The sequence below is a fragment of the Aulonocara sp. 'chitande type north' Nkhata Bay genome, linkage group LG17, assembly GCF_057382095.1.
Source record: "Aulonocara sp. 'chitande type north' Nkhata Bay isolate Kocher_YH1m ecotype deep benthic linkage group LG17, A_spYH_male_GT1.1, whole genome shotgun sequence".
In the NCBI taxonomy this organism is placed as follows: domain Eukaryota; kingdom Metazoa; phylum Chordata; class Actinopteri; order Cichliformes; family Cichlidae; genus Aulonocara; species Aulonocara sp. 'chitande type north' Nkhata Bay.
Genome location: NC_141360.1, coordinates 3,210,412 through 3,228,855, shown reverse-complemented (window position 1 = coordinate 3,228,855; position 18,444 = coordinate 3,210,412). Strand labels below are relative to the sequence as shown.

The 18,444-nt window shown below is 43.9% G+C and overlaps 2 protein-coding genes across 2 annotated transcripts in view; one reads left to right on the top strand and one right to left on the bottom strand.

Moving 5' to 3' along the window:
- The window catches only part of LOC147309449 (serine/threonine-protein kinase pim-2-like), a 581,324-nt gene that overhangs the window by 79,971 nt on the left and 482,909 nt on the right, over nucleotides 1-18,444 (bottom strand). The gene's annotated exons all lie outside the window — the stretch shown is intronic.
- LOC147309462 (fish-egg lectin-like) lies at nucleotides 1,394-4,006 on the top strand. Its single transcript, XM_086269680.1, has 5 exons — nucleotides 1,394-1,550; nucleotides 1,685-1,921; nucleotides 2,006-2,223; nucleotides 2,308-2,432; nucleotides 3,645-4,006. The coding sequence occupies exons 1-5, from the start codon at nucleotides 1,496-1,498 to the stop codon at nucleotides 3,784-3,786; spliced, it is 777 nt and encodes a 258-aa protein (XP_086125806.1). The 5' UTR covers nucleotides 1,394-1,495; the 3' UTR covers nucleotides 3,787-4,006.

Genomic DNA, 18,444 nt, shown 5'->3' with positions numbered 1-18,444 from the left:
CCTCAATAAGAAACGCGTAATATTTTCTCTGAATACCAGACGGGACGGTTGGCAACTCTAATAACTTATGAACAAAATAAGGTTCAACATCATTAACTTCATAGCACCCACCCAGCTGTGTAGAAACTCCGTCATGCTAGCTAGCACGCAGTACGGAAAAAGTCAGAATAACGAAAATAAACTCCACCTAAACTTGGTTTATATCTGACCCAGAGAGACTGCAGGTCATAACTTCTTACCTGAAGTTCAGTTCACACTTGGACCGGCGGCCGCCTCGGGTCTCTTTTCCTTCTGCGTCCCTTTTCCTTCATCCACCTGCTGCCTCCACCACTTGCTAATGTTACTGAATCTGTGGAAACTCCGCGATGCCACCACACGAAGTAACGAGTAACGACCCTATCTAAATGCCAGTAACGAGTAACGCGTTCCTGATTTTGGCATAATAACTAGTTACCGTGCTCGTTACCACAATAATAACGTAGTTACTGTAACGCGTTACTTAATAACGCGTTGGTCCCAACACTGGTCTTTGATGGTATACCTAGATTTTTAACTCATTACTCTGGATAACCCTCATCCTCAGTGAGCAGGGGCAAACTTCAGCCTTAGGGAGGAGGTCTCCGTCCACAAACTAGTATTGAAGATTATCATTATATTTACAAATAAAAACTAAAGTTAATAACATACATAATATACCAAAGCCTCTAAAAAGACAAACTAATGCATTTGTACAGCTTTTTAAAAGAAACTGTTTCCATCCTCTTTGAATTTTCTTTAGAGCAGCAGTTCATTTGGCAGAAGGAGACAAAACAGATATTGTTCTTTTTATTTTCTACAGAAGACAAACAAATTACACAGACTTCTTACATAATCAAAGACATTTACAGAATCAGCCATGATTTGGTTTGGATTTACAGAATCTGGAATTGAGTCATAATCACAGCCTCAGCTATTGTTGTACTATTAACAACTTTACCTGCAGTAGTATGGTGGAACTCAGGATCTAAAGTAAGACCCCATGAAAGGAACAGAGATTAGAGTATATATTTCAAGAGAGCTGCACAAACAGGGTTTTCAATATATAAACAACCAAAAGATGATTATGAATCATGAGTAGCTTGGACCTAATACTAATTAATAAGATGGAATAACTTCAAAGTAAAGTTAAGTTGCCACTAGTAACTTTCCCCAACTAATAGAAATATGTCCCAGGAAGGTTTGTACGTTTTATGGAAATCATTTTATCTTGGAAGAATCCTCAGTCGTTGCTTTGTGGTTGTACTTGAAAAAAATCCCTGTTTCACAACTTCCTCCTTTGCCTAAATTGTGTAAAAAAAAAAAAAGAAAAAAAAAAAGAAAGAAAATCTGTTTCATGTTTCACAATAATTGGTAAATTATAAAATGCACACTCACGCAAACGGTGCAGTGCAGTAGCTCAGCAAACATCCAGTAACACACCCAGAAGAGTCCTGCAGCAGACAGACTCAGAAACAAGATGAAAGCTATCGCAGCCTTGCTGCTAATGCTAAACTACCTGTCAGTCAGTCATGGTAAGTCCAGTTTTTCAAAATAAAACTACACTATCATTTACTATATTTGTTTAAACCAACCAAGAAGCAAATTATTTTTATCCTTAAAATAAATAAAGGTTCCATTCATATGACTGATGGTTTTCTCTTCACAGGCTGCACTTGCACGGAGGGTCCACAACAGTTTCCTGCTGTACAGATTGATGCTGGGCAGGGGAACGTTGTGATGACAGACATCAACAATTATGCATACTTTCTGATTGGATCACAGTGGTACAAAATGGGCTCACTCACCCTGAAGCATGTCTCAGTGGGACCTGCAGGAATCTGGGGTGTTGAGCTCGACGACAGGGTCTACAAATACGTAGCTGGCAGCTTTGTTTTTGAGAATGGTGAGCTTTATCACAGACTTAAGACAGTAGAGTGTGCGCGGTAGCAGCTGTTTGAATGAATGATCTGTACCTCTGTGTCTTCAGGTGAGAGGTTACAGCAGGTGGATGCTGGAGGAGATGGTCAGGTGGTGGGAGTTAGCTACCAGTCCACCATCCACTGTCTGAAAAGCACCATTGCCTCAGCCTACAGGGAACAGAGCACCCTGAGCTGGACAACCCTGCCTGGGCTTTTAATGTATGTCAGTTGCAGCTCAAAATATGGATGCTGGGGAGTGAACTCAGGTCAAAACATCTACTTCACAGTAAATTATTTTTTTATTTTAATGATCATTTGTGTTGTTATTTGTATGATCAAGACATCTCACCATATTTGCTTTTCGTGACAGAAAGTAACACCGAGCACCTGTGGCATCAGTGGCTGGATACAAGTGGATGGTCTTGCAGTAATGGTTGAAATTGGGACTGATGGAAGCGTCTTTGTTGTAAATAGAGGAGGAGAAGTCTTCCAAAGGTAAACACTTAATCTAGTCTGAAAGCATTTTAACTAGCCCTGGCAGTATTTCTGTTCTTTCTTCTTTCTTTCTTTTTGCTTTGACTCTTTCAGTCTCTGTTTGAATCAGGTTATTGTGTTTTTGACTCCTCTGTTGTTATCCATGCAATGGATCAACCACTATTTTGCTCTTCAACCTTAGAATGACCTCTCCACAAATGAATAACAAATTGCTCACGAAGGCAATTTGTGCTTAAATCTTTCTAGAAGCGACTTTCATTGTAATGATCACTGAGCCATACAATGTTCATGTGTAGAATCACCAGTCAAATGCTACAAAAGAAAACTAGTAATGTTTACTTATAATCATCATAGTTTCTGTAACTCAGAAACTCAGTAACTAAGAATTTTCAGATTTCAGTTGTGGATTCTTTGAATGATCTGTCTCTCCTCTATAATACATTTAGGTGTTCACTTAAAAGAAATCATAGAAATCTCATTTTTCACATCTGTTAAACATATTTACCTCTTCCTGTCACGCCTGCTAAGGCAGACGGCGTGGAGAGAAGAGAATGCGGACCCAAATGCAGACAAATGAGGTGGATGTTAACAGAAAGCAAGCCTTTATTTAGGGCTGCAACAAATATTACAAAACAAATGGCAGAAAGGAAACTAACAAAACCTAAACTGGGAAAAGGTGAACATGAAACTTGAAACATTGAACTAGAAAACATGAAACCTGGAAATGTGGAGTGAAGAAGAGCAGAGGAAATGCAGACGACCCGACAAAGAACAAAGGAAAACACACAATAAGTACAGAAGAGAGACACAGCTTAACCTAATCTGACACACGAGACAGGAAGGAAGCAAAACAGAAAACTCTAACACAGGACATGAGACTACCAAAGTAAAACAGGAAATACACGAACATAGAAACCTAGATAACTAGATGTAACACAGAACATTAACAAAATCTAAAGTCTAGAAATCACCAACAATACTAAGGAATAACCAAAGGAGCTAGAAATGCAACAGACTAGACCACGAGAAACCCCCAAATCACAGAACATGAAGTAATCAAAAACATTATATTTGGGTCACCAGACCGAGCAACCATGAGACTTACAACTCTTAACTCAGGATAGATAATATGGCGAGGAGCTGAGGCCAAACCCTCAATTGCACAAATAAAACAGATCCAATGATTTAAGTATCAATGTCTTCTCTCTACAGACAAGGCATCGACAGCAGCACTCCACAAGGCACGAGCTGGACCAAAATACCAATGCCCTCTCGCATCAACCATGTGAGCTATGATCGTGGCAATCTGTGGGCCGTGACTGACTATGGGACCATCCTGAAATGTTTATGCTAGTGGTTGTAGTCTTTCCTCTTCTGTCGCATAAAACAATGTAAAAACTGATCAGCATTATGTCAACAATGGAAAAATTCACGTGGGAAAATAATTGATTGTTTTATTGTGATTACATCTTAAGTGATTCAGCAACAACATGCATAACTACTAGAATGCTGTCAGATATTTACTTCTGTATCATTCACCTGCCATCCTTTCATAAACTCTTGATTCGCTGAGACTGTTTGGATTCAGTTTTTTATTTTTGCAAGTTTTATTCAGCACAGTTACTGGCTTTCCTGTCACTGTTTTGGCTCTTTGCTTTGTGATCATTGCACATAGTAGACAAGCTTACATGAGATTATGATGGTGTTATATATTCACCAGTTTAACAGGGTCCAGACCTCTGGTGTTCTTTTATTATAAATCCCACTATGGGAGATGCACAATGCAACAACACCTCCTCCTGTACAGCAGAGTAGCTGCACCCATTTTCCACCTCAGTTCAAACAGAAGTGCTTCACATTGACCCGTAAATGTCATAATTATGTCAAAGTCAAGAATTTGTTACTTTTGATGCTGAATTTATAGATGAACTAATGGTAATAGATGGTAGGCTAGTTTGAACCACAAGTCATTTACAGTTTGTTCATGTTCAAGCTTAACACTGAGGTTAATTATGGAGTTCCACAGGGTTCAGTGCTAGGACCAATTCTGTTTACATTATACATGCTTCCTTTAGGCAGCATCATTAGAAGACATAGCATAAATTTTCACTGCTATGCTGATGACACCCAGCTCTATCTGTCCATGAAGCCAGATCACACACACCATTTAGTTAAACTGCAGGAATATCTTAAAGACATAAAGACCTGGATGGATGCTAACTTTCTGCTTCTTAATTCAGATCAAACTGAGGTTATTGTACTCGGCCCTGAAAATCTTAGAAATATGGTATCTAAGCAGATTCTTACTCTGGATGGCATTACCTTGGCCTCCAGTAACGCTGTGAGGAACCTTGGAGTCATTTTTGACCAGGACATGTCCTTCAAAGCACATATTAAACAAATATGTAAGACCGCTTTCTTCCATTTGTGCAACATCTCTAAAGTTAGAAATATCCTGTCTCAGAGTGATGCTGAAACACTAGTTCATGCATTTATTACTTCCAGGCTGGACGACTGTAATTCATTATTATCAGGAAGTCCTAAAAACTCGCTGAAAAGCCTTCAGCTGATCCAAAATGCTGCAGCAAGAGTCCTGAGAGGGACTAGAAAGAGAGAGCATATTTCTCCTGTTTTGGCTTCCCTTCGTTGGCTTCCTGTTAAATCCAGAATTCAAAATCTTGCTCCTCACATACAAGGTCTTAAATAATCAGGCCCCATCTTATCTTAATGACCTTGTAGTACCATATCACCCTATTAGAGCACTTCGCTCTCGCTCTGCAGGCTTACTTCAGATTCAAGATTCAAGAGCTTTATTGTCAGTACAGTAGTATACACAGTATACAGTGTACCGAAATGCTGTTTCACCCTAAGCCCCCCATGGTGCATTTATAAATATATAAAGGATATATCTTCAAGAGATGTATAACTAGGAATTACAAATAAATAACATGCTATGTTTCGGTAAAAATGAGCTGTACTGCACAGTGTCATGTGTTAGCAGGGTGAACAGCAGTGGACCAAGCACACAGCCCTGCGGCGATCCTGTGCTCAGTCTGACGACTTTGGAGGTTTTATTTCCTATGAAGACAGACTATGGCCTGTCAGTTAGGAAGTCCAAGATCCAAATGCAGTGGGAGGTGTTTATTCCTTGTGAGTCCAACTTCTTTACCAGCTCCTGGGGAATGACTGTGTTGAATGCTGAGCTGAAGTCAATAAACAGCATTCTGACATAAGTGTCCTTTTGTCGAGATGGGAGAGAGAAAGGTGAAGAGCAGATGAGATGGCATCATCTGTGGAGCGGTTTTGGTGATGAGCAAACTGTAGCGGGTCCAGATTCAGTGGAAGCTGAGTTTTCATGTGCCTCAATACCAGCCTCTCAAAGCACTTAATGATGATGGGCGTAAGTGCCACCGGCCGGTAGTCATTGAGGCAGGACACAGTGGACTTCTTTGGCACTGGGATGATTTGTGGTTTTGAGGCATGCAGGTACCACAGCTGGGCTCAGTGATGTGTTTAGGATGTTCGTGAGGATGCCTGCGAGCTGGTCAGCACACTCCCGAAGCACCTGGCCAGGTATGTTGTCAGGTCCTGCAGCCCTTCGCAGGTTTACTCTGAAGTGTCATCCTGACATCTGCTGTGGACAGACAAAGTACTTGGTCATTGGGTGAGGGGGGCATCTTCCTTTCTGGCTCTTTGTTCTGTCTCAAAACGTGCAAAGAAGTCATTTAGTTGGTCTGGCAGAGAGGGATCACTGCTGCATGCTGGAGGTGTTGGCTTGTAGCCCGTGATTGTTTGGATGCCGTGTCACATGCGCCGAGTGTCCTTTGTACTTGTGAAATGTGTGTTGATCTTATGTGCATACTGCCGCTTTGCGTCTTTGATGGCCCATGATAGATCTGCTCTGGCTGTAGTGTAAGCTTCTCTATTTTTGGCCTTACAGGCAGAGTCTCTGACTTTCATCAGGTTGCGTAGCTTTGCAGAGAACCAGGGTTTATGGTTTGCATAGGTGATGACGGTCTTGGAGGCAGTGACATCCTCAATGCATTTGCTGATGTAGCTGGTCACTGAAGTTGTGTACTCCTCCAGGTCCACGGTGTCTGAGTATGTAGCAGCTTCTCTAAATATATCCCAGTCTGAGCATTCAAAGCAGTCTTGTGTAACACTTTTACCACCGGCTCGTGTGACAAGACTCCCCCCTTATGCCCTCGGGTGCAGTCTTGACTCTACTTAAACATTCTGTGATAAAAGATACATCTCGAAAAATAAATATCAGTCTAAGGTTCATATGATTCTCGTGTCTACACAGACAAGCGGAGGCTAAGGAAATACACTTAACCGATTGAGGCTAATACATGTGAATACTCAAATGATAAGACACCATGCAATAAACCCAACACAGGATCTCAGGGTTAGAAAATGTATTAAACAATTGCAGGAAATTCACATCCAACCCTTTTTTTTTCTTCATGAAAAAAACACATATACAAAACATACAATAAACCCCCGGGGGATAGATTTTAGTATTTTTTCCCTTAACCTGTCCAATGTTATTCTTTCCCCAGAGTGCACTCTTAGTTTATTTTTGTTGTTGGCGCGCTTTAGTTGGAGCTCTTAATAATAACAACAATACCTCCGAGTATCCGTGATGTCTCCACCTCCTCCGATGAATAACTCGCTCGTTGTGGTAGCAACCGTCTCCACTCGCGGCAGCGAGCAACGAATCTCCGGTTCCTTAGATAGCAGCAAATCATCCACGGTTAGCGACTCTCTCCTGAGACAACTCTCAAACTCCGTCTCTTCGCTCCGGCGGAATCTCCGTTAGCCAGGACCGTGGCGTTAGCCTAGCTCCAGCTAGCCAACGTAGCCAAATGTGCCTCGTGCTTAGTCAAGCACAAAAGATACGGGAAGCCCGGCTCAAACGCTCCGAATGATTACCGGGAAGTCCGCAGACGGGTGATATGTTGTTGCCGAACAACTTTGGTGACATAAGCAGTCCCGAAGTCCATGCTTCGTCTATGCCATTTTAGTAATCCTCCTTTTCTTCTCCTCTCTTCCTCGCGAGTCTCTTTCCCCCGGAAGTCATCTGCAAGTCATGACCTCTCGTGACGTAGCATACAAAACAAGTTACACTTCTTCTCTTTTAACAGACATTCACATTCCATGAAATTATGGTTTTTTAACGTAACTGATTTTTTCACACACTATTTATGCATTTTAATACAAACATTTATATCACATATCTATACCACTCTTAACCTCACCATGAACCGTTATTTTCTCTTCGACTTATTCTCATGAAAACAAAATAAATACCACTGATATTTATCAGAGTATTACACTCTCCCCCCACCAAAGAAAAGCATGCCCTCATGACTTTGTACCTTGAAAACATAAACCATTATGGCACAACAGGTGAGTAAAACACACAACTAAGCAAAGATGGGTGTGCCTATCCATTTATAAAAACAAGAGACATATTTCACTGTTGTGGCGGCTACCACACTGGGATGACCTGGTTCATCATAAGTTAACCTCAAAGGAGCCCTCTTCAACCGCTGAGGTCTGGGCTTAATGTCAACATCAAGATTAGTCTCAGAGTTAAATCCAGTATCTTCTTCTTGCGAAATAAGGTCTGCATTCAGTGTTTTCTCTTTCCCTGCCTCCTCAGGATTCTCGCAAGTATCAGGTGATTCGGCTTCGGTGATCTCAACAGACTCAGATTCATTTACACTGTCCGTCTCAGGTTCCTCTACACATTCCTGTGTTACTCCCAGCCCAACTGTTTTTGGTTGTTCAGCTACGTCGCTTAAGGAAATACCCAAATCCAGACTGAACGGTTCCAGAGTATCACTATCCATGTTGCACCTGAGAGGTTCAACAGTCAGATCACACCAAAGTCCAAAATCCTCATCTTCGGAGTCAGTGTACTCTTTCTCATCTTTATCACTGGGCGTGACTCCTTCCCTTTCAGAGTCTTTATCTGCCGTTCTCTGCGATAGTGTCTTTTCCTTTCCAGGCTTGTCTTTCTGTTTCCTCCGTCGCAAGACTCTCCTTGTAGGGGTGAGATCCGTATGGGATGCAGAGTCTAGACATATCCTCTCCCCAAGAGGCAGTAAGTGATTTCGATGGAGGATCTTGATTGGTCCATCACCATCTTCAGGTTTCAACCGGAACACTGGTAGGTTCGGCATCTTGCTTTCCACAACATATGGTTTTGACGCCCAGCGATCGGCCAGTTTATGCTTCCCCTGTAACCCGAGGTTTCGTAGCAAGACTCTGTCTCCAGGTAACAACTGTGCGAACCTGATTCTTTTGTCATACCGCTGCTTATTGTTCTCATTCTGTTTGGCCGCGACGGACTCTGCTAGTTCATAGGCAGCCTTTAACTCCTTCCTCAGGTCAGAAACGTACTTGAGGTAAGTTTTCTGTGGTGTGCCATCACAAGAAGTCTCGAAACACAAATCCACAGGTAACCTAGCTTCACGCCCAAACATAAGGAAATAAGGAGAGAAACCTGTAGCTTCATTTGGAGTGCAATTATAAGCATGAACCAAATGAACGACGTGCTGACTCCATTTTTTCTTTCTGTTCGGTTCCAGGGTCCCCAACATGTCCAACAACGTCCTATTAAACCTCTCGGGTTGAGGGTCTCCTTGAGGATGATAGGGCGTCGTTCTTGATTTTTCAACTCCAAGCGAACTCAACACTTCATGAACAAGACGACTTTCAAAATCTCTGCCCTGATCACTGTGCATCCTCCGTGGCAGTCCGTAATGAACGAAATACTTCTCCAGCAACACCTTTGCAACCGTAGAGGCTCTCTGGTCTCTTGTTGGAAAAGCTTGAGCATAACGAGTGTAGTGATCGGTAATGACCAGAACATTTTCTGTGCTGCTCGAATCAGGCTCTATGGACAAAAAGTCCATACAAACAAGGTCGAACGGTCCCTCACTTTGCAAATGCGACAAAGGTGCAGCTCTCTTGGGTAGAGTCTTTCTTTTTATACACCTCTCACAAGACTTGCAATACTCTTCAATCTCTAACTTCATCCGAGGCCAGTAGAACCGGTTTCTTACCAAGCCGTATGTCTTGTCGAGGCCCAAATGACCTGAGTCATCGTGCAGTGATTTCAGTACAGGGACTCTATACTTTTCTGGTAGTACCAACTGAGAACAGCGTGATTTTCCGGGAGGAGTTACAATGCGATACATCACTCCTTTCTGCATCTTTAACCTGTCCCACTCTCTCAACAGCAAAGAGCAAGTTGGTTGCTTGGTCTTGTCAACTTGGTTACTATTCCCATTACTCAGAGCTGTCCACACTTGTCCTATGCCGGGGTCTTCCCGTTGAGCGGTCGACAACTCAGCAAGACTCACAAAAGGCATATTCTTAACACTCAAAGAAGCCAGATTGCAATAAGCTTGTGGGATAGCTTGTGGAGAAGTGCCAAAAGAGTCAATGGCTCTTCCGGATCGTGGGTTTTTATGTTTCATCACCCCAGACATTTGACACAAGGCTCTCACTCCTGCTGCAGGAACGTCGTCCCACTCGGATTTGGATATCGACCCCGATTGTGGCCGGCGAGAGAGAGCGTCAGCGTCAATGTTTTGGACTCCTGCTCTGTACTTGAGACTAAAGTCATATGTAGACAGGGCAGCAAGCCAACGGTGACCCGTCGCGTCTAGCTTGGCAGACGTTAGCACATATGTCAGAGGGTTGTTGTCTGTCCTCACCTCGAACTTGGTCCCGTACAGATAGTCATGCAGTCTGTCCACTACCGCCCACTTCAGCGCCAAAAATTCCAATTTATGGGCTGGATAATTCTTTTCTGAAGGAGTCAAACTCCGACTGACGAAAGCCACAGGTCTCAATCCTTCACCTTGATCCTGGTACAGCACTCCTCCTAGCCCCTCCCGGCTAGCGTCTACATGTAGCACATAAGGTAGCTGAGGATCGGCAAAGGCCAACACAGGAGCTTGGGTAAGTCGTCGCTTCAGCTCCTCAAAGGCTGCCTCACATTCTCCGCTCCAGCGACCACCAAAGGGCTCTGCAGGGTTAAGGTACGGACCATCCTGTCTGTCCTTTACTTTCTTCTTTGCAGTTGAAGGGTAACCAGACAACAGTTGGTTCAATGGGTGAGCTACCTTGGAGTAATCTTTCACGAAACGCCGGTAGTACCCACAGAATCCAAGAAACGATCGTAATGCAGTCACAGTGTTGGGTCTTGGCCATGCGGTTACAGCTTCAGTCTTCTTTGGATCAGTAGACACCCCGTCTTGAGATATGATGTGCCCAACGTAAGTCAACGATGGCTGACAAAACTGACATTTATCCAGTGACAGCTTCAGTCCTTCGTCCTTTAGACGGTCAAGCACCTTCAGCAACCGGATCTCATGCTCCTCAAGCGTGGCTCCAAACACAATGAGATCGTCGAGATAGACCAACACCTCAAGCAAGTTCATGTCTCCAACAGTTTGTTCCATTACCCGCTGAAATGTAGCGGGAGCCCCTGTCACTCCCTGTGGCATTCTTTCAAATTGGAAGAATCCAGCTGGGCAAATGAAAGCTGTCTTTTCCTTGTCGGAGTCTGCCATGGGCACTTGATAGTATCCACTCCGAAGGTCAAGCACACTGAACCACTTGCTTCCACTGAGACATGCCAAAGCATCTTCAATTCTTGGCACCGTGTATTGGTCGGGAGTGGTGCGGTGGTTTAGAGTCCGAAAATCCACACACATCCTTATTTTCCCATTCTTCTTTCTCACGACCACAATGGGTGAGGCATAAGGACTGCGTGACTCTGTAATAACGCCAGCAGTTTTTAGCTGCGCTAGATGCTGTCTCAATGCTTCCACGTCAGCAGGCGGCAACCGACGAGACCTCTCCCGAAATGGTTTGTCCTCTGTGGTTTTGATAGTGTGCTGGGTGCTCTTACTGCATCCGACATCAAACTCATGCAGAGAGAAAACTTCACTCCGCTCCATCATTTCTGTCACCAACCTTTCCTTCCACTCCTTAGGAACTGGTGAGTCTCCAAAGTTGAAAGAAAAGGGGCTCAGCTTCCCAGCGAACTCGACTTCAGACTCTTCTCTCCCAGGTAGAGATGACACAACGTCGACTGGAAACAGATGAGCTATTGGTGTCCCTCTGGTCAAGGTAATTTCCCGTGCTGACATGTTTCTAACTAGAACAGTAATTCTTTTGGCCGTCACACCAGTGGAGGTCTGCAACTCTGGTCTCACCAGGAGTCCATCGGGAAACCGTGACTCATTCGCAGGGTCATCAGGTGAGTCTACAAGGATTGTCTGAGTGCCCAGCACTCCATGAAACTTTGGTGCCCCAGCCACTTGGGCGACTCCCCCAGGCCGTATGGTGACAGGTTTGGCTTGGGTGAACCACACCGTTCCCCTCTGGTTACTGTCAGCATCAGGTGGTAACACTGAGATCTCACTGAAAACTTTTCTGAAGACTGGGTGAATGTGCATGGATCTCACAAAGTTTTCTCCTCCCTTTTCCCTGCAGTGGCTAAGCAATCGCCTCACAGTGGGTGTGTTGGTGCCAACAAGCAGGGAAACTTCACCTCTCACAACTGGGTCGGGACATACCAACACAAGTGCATCAATGGTCTCACTCACACCTACATCTGCTTCCAAAAACTCCAGCCTAAGTGACAAATAGCCATCATAAGGGTACTCGGCGGAACTGAGACCCCATATCGCCAACGTGTCGATAGACGTCAATGGCAGGTGTGTCAAATATCTGTCGTAGAAGGATCTGTACAGCAGGGTTACTTGAGAACCAGAATCGAGTATGGCTTTAGAGTAGATGCCTTCAATCTGTACCGACACTACAGAGCTAGGGCCCACTAAGCCTGCAGGTACAGTGTCTTTCACTTTTCCCTCTAAGGTGCTGCACTTGGTGGAACGTTTTACAACCACCGGGATGCCAGGCCGTTCCTCTACTGGACCCCGCGGTAGTTTCCCGATTTCTTTGTCAGTTTAATGAGGCGCTTGTTGACTTTGAGTAGGTTTTCTTCACCTTCACATTCTCTCTTAAAATGTCCATCCTCCCCACATCTGTAGCAAAATATTCCAGGTTTATCCTCTTGATAGCCAGACCTTTGTGGGGTAGCATTTCTTTTATAAGGTGGCTTGGCAGGGACTTCTGGTTGTGAAATCTGGGTGTCTGGATGTGATGCAACCGTAGCAGCTTTAAGACTAAGCATCTCAGCTTTCATGACACTTAACTCTTTTTTCAGCTTTGCCACTTCAGGATCAACTTCTTGTTCAGGTGCCGACTTAGAAATAGGAGTTACAGACTGTGACATTACTGGGTTCTTACTATCGTTTCTGCTTTGGAGCATGTCCTTTTCCTCCCTTACTTCTTTTAGCAACTCACTGAAAGAAGGGGGTTCCCGCAGCTTGTGAGTCATACGAAGACGAAGTGCAATCATGTCTTGTTGCAGTGCTCCCCTCACAACCTGCTCCATCCGTAATCGATTCATGTCAGACAGTGCCACGCCTCCTTTTCTGAAAATACAGTGCAGCAGTTTATCCAACCTCAACAAGTAAGTAGACAACTTTTCGCCCACATTTTGGTAGGTATGTCTGAACTTCACCAGAAGATCGGACGCACTCTCAGTTGTTCCAAAAGCCGTCTCCAAAACCTGCATGTAGTCATATGAAGTTGCAGTGGGCTGCTGGACTCTCAAGAACCTTACAATGTCTGCAGCTGGACCTTTCAGACTTTCCACTATTCGCTGTTTCTTTATGTTGTCACTGCACTGCCACTCATCTAGCAGATGTGTTGTCTGTTCTGCCCAGGCATCATACTCTTCCTCCCCATTGGGCGTAGGTTTCACACCAGAGAACATGCGCAGCTTACGATAGCTCTGAGAATCAACAGATGTGGTGTTACATTTATCCACTAAGGAACTGATAGCATGTATCAAAGCCGTGTTCACATCAAGGGGTGAAGGCTGAAGTAAGCCACCAACGTCAGTAAGAGTTTTACCTTCCGCATTCAGGAATGACATTAGCTTAGATTGAAACTCATCATTTTCTGCAGGAGCAGTGAGCACATGAGCTGGCCATGGACCCGCCTCCCCAGGAAGTCCAACAACATCCGGTACGGTTTGATTTTTTAAGTCAGTTGAAGTCTTGATCAGTACCAACTGTGTCTTAGAAGCTACATCAAGACAACGGTCAACTATCTCGGATTTTCCAAATACTTTGACCTGGCTCAAGGCCGATAGCAGAACTGCATCTGTGACATCGGGGTCCACATCACTCAAAACAACTGCATGTCCATAAGCTAACTGCTTCCTTTTGCACCAAGCTTCAATTTCAACTGCTTCCATTTTTCTTTTTTTCTTTTTTTTTTTTTAGCTCAAACAGTAAGAGATCTCACAATAAATGTAACCACACTTGACAATAAAAATAATTTCCTTAGCAATCTCAAAAAAACATTAGTTCCCTCTCTTTGGTGAATGACGGAAAACCAGGTCAGTCATAACAAAATTACATACAATCCCGGACGAGCCCCCAAAAATGTAACACTTTTACCACCGGCTCGTGTGACAAGACTCCCCCCTTATGCCCTCGGGTGCAGTCTTGACTCTACTTAAACATTCTGTGATAAAAGATACATCTCGAAAAATAAATATCAGTCTAAGGTTCATATGATTCTCGTGTCTACACAGACAAGCGGAGGCTAAGGAAATACACTTAACCGATTGAGGCTAATACATGTGAATACTCAAATGATAAGACACCATGCAATAAACCCAACACAGGATCTCAGGGTTAGAAAATGTATTAAACAATTGCAGGAAATTCACATCCAACCCTTTTTTTTTCTTCATGAAAAAAACACATATACAAAACATACAATAAACCCCCGGGGGATAGATTTTAGTATTTTTTCCCTTAACCTGTCCAATGTTATTCTTTCCCCAGAGTGCACTCTTAGTTTATTTTTGTTGTTGGCGCGCTTTAGTTGGAGCTCTTAATAATAACAACAATACCTCCGAGTATCCGTGATGTCTCCACCTCCTCCGATGAATAACTCGCTCGTTGTGGTAGCAACCGTCTCCACTCGCGGCAGCGAGCAACGAATCTCCGGTTCCTTAGATAGCAGCAAATCATCCACGGTTAGCGACTCTCTCCTGAGACAACTCTCAAACTCCGTCTCTTCGCTCCGGCGGAATCTCCGTTAGCCAGGACCGTGGCGTTAGCCTAGCTCCAGCTAGCCAACGTAGCCAAATGTGCCTCGTGCTTAGTCAAGCACAAAAGATACGGGAAGCCCGGCTCAAACGCTCCGAATGATTACCGGGAAGTCCGCAGACGGGTGATATGTTGTTGCCGAACAACTTTGGTGACATAAGCAGTCCCGAAGTCCATGCTTCGTCTATGCCATTTTAGTAATCCTCCTTTTCTTCTCCTCTCTTCCTCGCGAGTCTCTTTCCCCCGGAAGTCATCTGCAAGTCATGACCTCTCGTGACGTAGCATACAAAACAAGTTACACTTCTTCTCTTTTAACAGACATTCACATTCCATGAAATTATGGTTTTTTAACGTAACTGATTTTTTCACACACTATTTATGCATTTTAATACAAACATTTATATCACATATCTATACCACTCTTAACCTCACCATGAACCGTTATTTTCTCTTCGACTTATTCTCATGAAAACAAAATAAATACCACTGATATTTATCAGAGTATTACACTTGCAAAACAGGTATGGCCCCCTCTGGCCATGTTCTCACTTCTCTGAAGGCTGGTCTGATCCGTTTGTTGATGGGTCTCTAGACTGGAGTGAGAAGTATGGAGATGTGGTCTGATTGTCCGATGTGGGGGAGGGGTGAAGCCTGGTATGCATGCTGGATGTTTGTTAGTGGTGCAACGGATCAAAAATCTCACGGTTCGGATCGGATCACGGTTTTAAGTCAAGGATCGGATAAATTTTCGGATCAGCAAAAATAGAAAAAAAAAAAGACAAAAATTCGACTCGCCATTTACTTATTTAAGTATTTTTTGCCTATTAAAAACATTCAACTGAAGACTCATTCTACACACTTATATAAAAACAAATTAAGGTGCAATATGGACATTGTGGACCATGCTGGGCAGCCTCTGCATCCTCTGCACACGGCTATAAACAACCAGAGGAGTCTGTTCAGTGACAGGTTGCTTCTCCTAAAGTCAAGGACCAGCAGACTTAAAAAGTCCTTTGTCCCACATACCATTAAACTGTTTAACTCCTCGCTGGAGGGGAGAGGGAGGGGAAACGGGAACAAAGGAGGGGGGAACAAGTAAGCTGTAGTGCCTTTTCACTGTGCAATCGTTTTTGTTAATATCCAACGGTGTAATAGACTCACTTGAAATGTGCCGTTCCCTTGTATTCTTATTCCTATTTATTCTATTTATCCCTTTTGTATACTCTGTATTTATATATGTGCATATGTGGTATATTTCTGCTCACATTCTGCAACTTCTGTCGGTGCTGTGCTACTGGAAACTGAATTTCCCGGAGGAACCCACCTGAGGGATAAATAAAGTTTCATCTAATCTAATGTAATCAGTGCAGGGCTTTGTATCTACCACTCCGCAACGAGCGGTCATGGTCACGTGGCTTTCCGTTGCCCTGGAGCTCCACCCATTTGTAGTCAGAGCAACAGAAGATGCCCGGGACAGTTTAGCCATAACTTTAAACTTTTCCTGCTCATACATGCTCGGAATGATCTTGTCACACTGAAGTGGACGCGCAACGAGATATCATAGCATGGCTCAAACACGTTCATCACAGTTTAAACCCCTTGTTTTGCACAACGGAATACGGCCTCCCGTCTGCAGCTAAACACCCCAATATGTTAGTAATAGCTTTAGCCCGGTCGGATTGGGCAACAAAGTGCTGCTTAAATGCCGCAAACTCCTCTGCTTCACCACTTGGACCGCTAGCGCTGACCATAACTATCGCTTGACAGACTGACCACCATACACATACTTTTTTTTTTTTTTTTTTTCCTTTTTCGAATCACGTGCATACTGAACAGTGGAGTGGGATCGGTTCGGATTTTGGATCAACTGTGATCCGTTGCACCACTAATGTTTGTATAAACAAGGTCCAACATATTGTCTCCTCTTGTTGCAAAGTTAATGTTCTGGTGAAATTTGGGTACAACTGATTTAAGTGTGGTGTTGTTAAAATCCCCAGCGAAAATGAAGAAGCCATCAGGGTGGGCTGTTTGCAGATCACTGATAATCCTCTAGAGTTCATTGAGTGTTCCACTAGCTTTAGCATTTGTGCTAGCACTAGGTGGGATGTAAACAGCAACGATGATCATCACAGTAAACTCTCTTGGGATGTAAAACGGCCTGCATCTGATTGCCAAGACCTCCACAAGTTCTGAACAGTGCACAGATACAGTCGCTGCATTCTTTTAAGAGTGTCAGCCTTGAATGGGAAATTACTTGCCGAAGTGACTCACTGTACTCAGGAGATCCAATTGCTACTCTCCGGCAACCATGTTGAGAAGATCAGTCTGTTTTTATTCAAAGCCCCTGAAACACCTCTGGTATTAGGTTATCCGTGACTACAGCAGCACAACCCCCAAATAGACTGGTCTCACAGCTGCTTGACAGGATGGAGTGTTAAATGCCACGAGCAATGTTTAAAGTCGGCATTACCTAACATCACAGATAATATCCCAGCAGAGGTTTCCACGACCCCTGACCTCTCTAAAGTTCCCAGCGATTATCACGACCTTGCTCCAGTGTTTTGTAAGGACCGAGCACTGTCGCTCCCACCCCACCGCCCCTATGACTGCTGTATTGATCTTCTTCCTGGAGCGTCCCTACCTACCAGCCGTTTGTACAGTATTTCTAAGCCTGAAGGCGAGGCCATGGAGCGTTACATCACAGATTCCCTCGCATCAGGTATTGTTCGGCCCTCCACGTCTCCCCTCGGGGTGGGATTCTTCTTTGTTGAGAAGAAAGATAAGACCCTGCGCCCCTGCATTGACTTTCGGGGGTTAAATAACATAACTGTCAAGAACAAGTACCCTCTCCCACTGCTGGCGTCCGCGTTTGAGCTCCTGCAGGGTGCCGTTATTTTTTTCTAAACTCGACCTCCGCAACGCCTACATCTGGTCGGCATTCGGGAGGGGGATGAGTGGAAGACTGCATTTAACACTCACCTGGGGCATTTCGAGTATCTCGTCATGCCATTTGGCCTCACCAAAGCTGCAGTCTATCTGGGTCAGATATGAACCAAGTTTAGCTGGAGTTTATTTTCGTTGTGCTGACTTTTTACAGTCAGTTACAATAACTCGTACTGCGTACTAGCTAGCATGACAGAGTTTCTATAAAGCTGGGTGGTTGCTATGATGTTACTGATAGTGAACTTTATTTTATTCATAAGGTTAGTTACTAGAGTTGCCAACCGTCCCGTACAAACGGAATCGTCTCGTATTCAGAGAAATTATTACACGTTTCGTGTTGAGCTGAGAAGGGACGCAGTTTGTCTGGGATGGAAAAAGACACAAAGCTGCAGTTATTCTGTCGTTACGCTGCACAGCTGCCTCTTCTTCTCTCATTCTCTCCCTCCCTCTCCTGTTGCTACTTCAATCATGAAACTAATCAATGATCAGCTGATCAGCTTTTCTCTCGTTTTTGTTTATAGCCCACTTTGCACCAGAAAGAGGAAACCGCCAGATGTCGCGCTAAACTGCAGCACGTCTAGGCTTGATCAGCTGTTGTTAGAATTTATTTAATATTAATTTCTAGTATCAGCTGAGGTTTGCTGGAGCCACAGCTGTAAAGCTGCTGGTTATGATGTCGGTTTGTATATCTGGTGAGAGGGAAACATGAAGATGAAACCAGCGGATGTCGCGTTAAACAACAGCAGCACGTTTAAGCTTGATCAGCTGTTGTTAGAATTTATTTAATATTAATTTCTAGTATCAGCTGAGGTTTGCTGGAGCCACAGCTGTAAAGCTGCTGGTTA

Coding starts and splice junctions, on each gene's coding strand:
- LOC147309462 (XM_086269680.1), top strand. CDS start 1,496: ATGAAAGCTATCGCAGCCTTGCTGCTAATGCTAAACTACCTGTCAGTC. Junction 1,922..2,005: donor CAGCTTTGTTTTTGAGAATG/GTGAGCTTTATC, acceptor CTGTGTCTTCAG/GTGAGAGGTTACAGCAGGTG. Junction 2,224..2,307: donor GTCAAAACATCTACTTCACA/GTAAATTATTTT, acceptor TTTTCGTGACAG/AAAGTAACACCGAGCACCTG.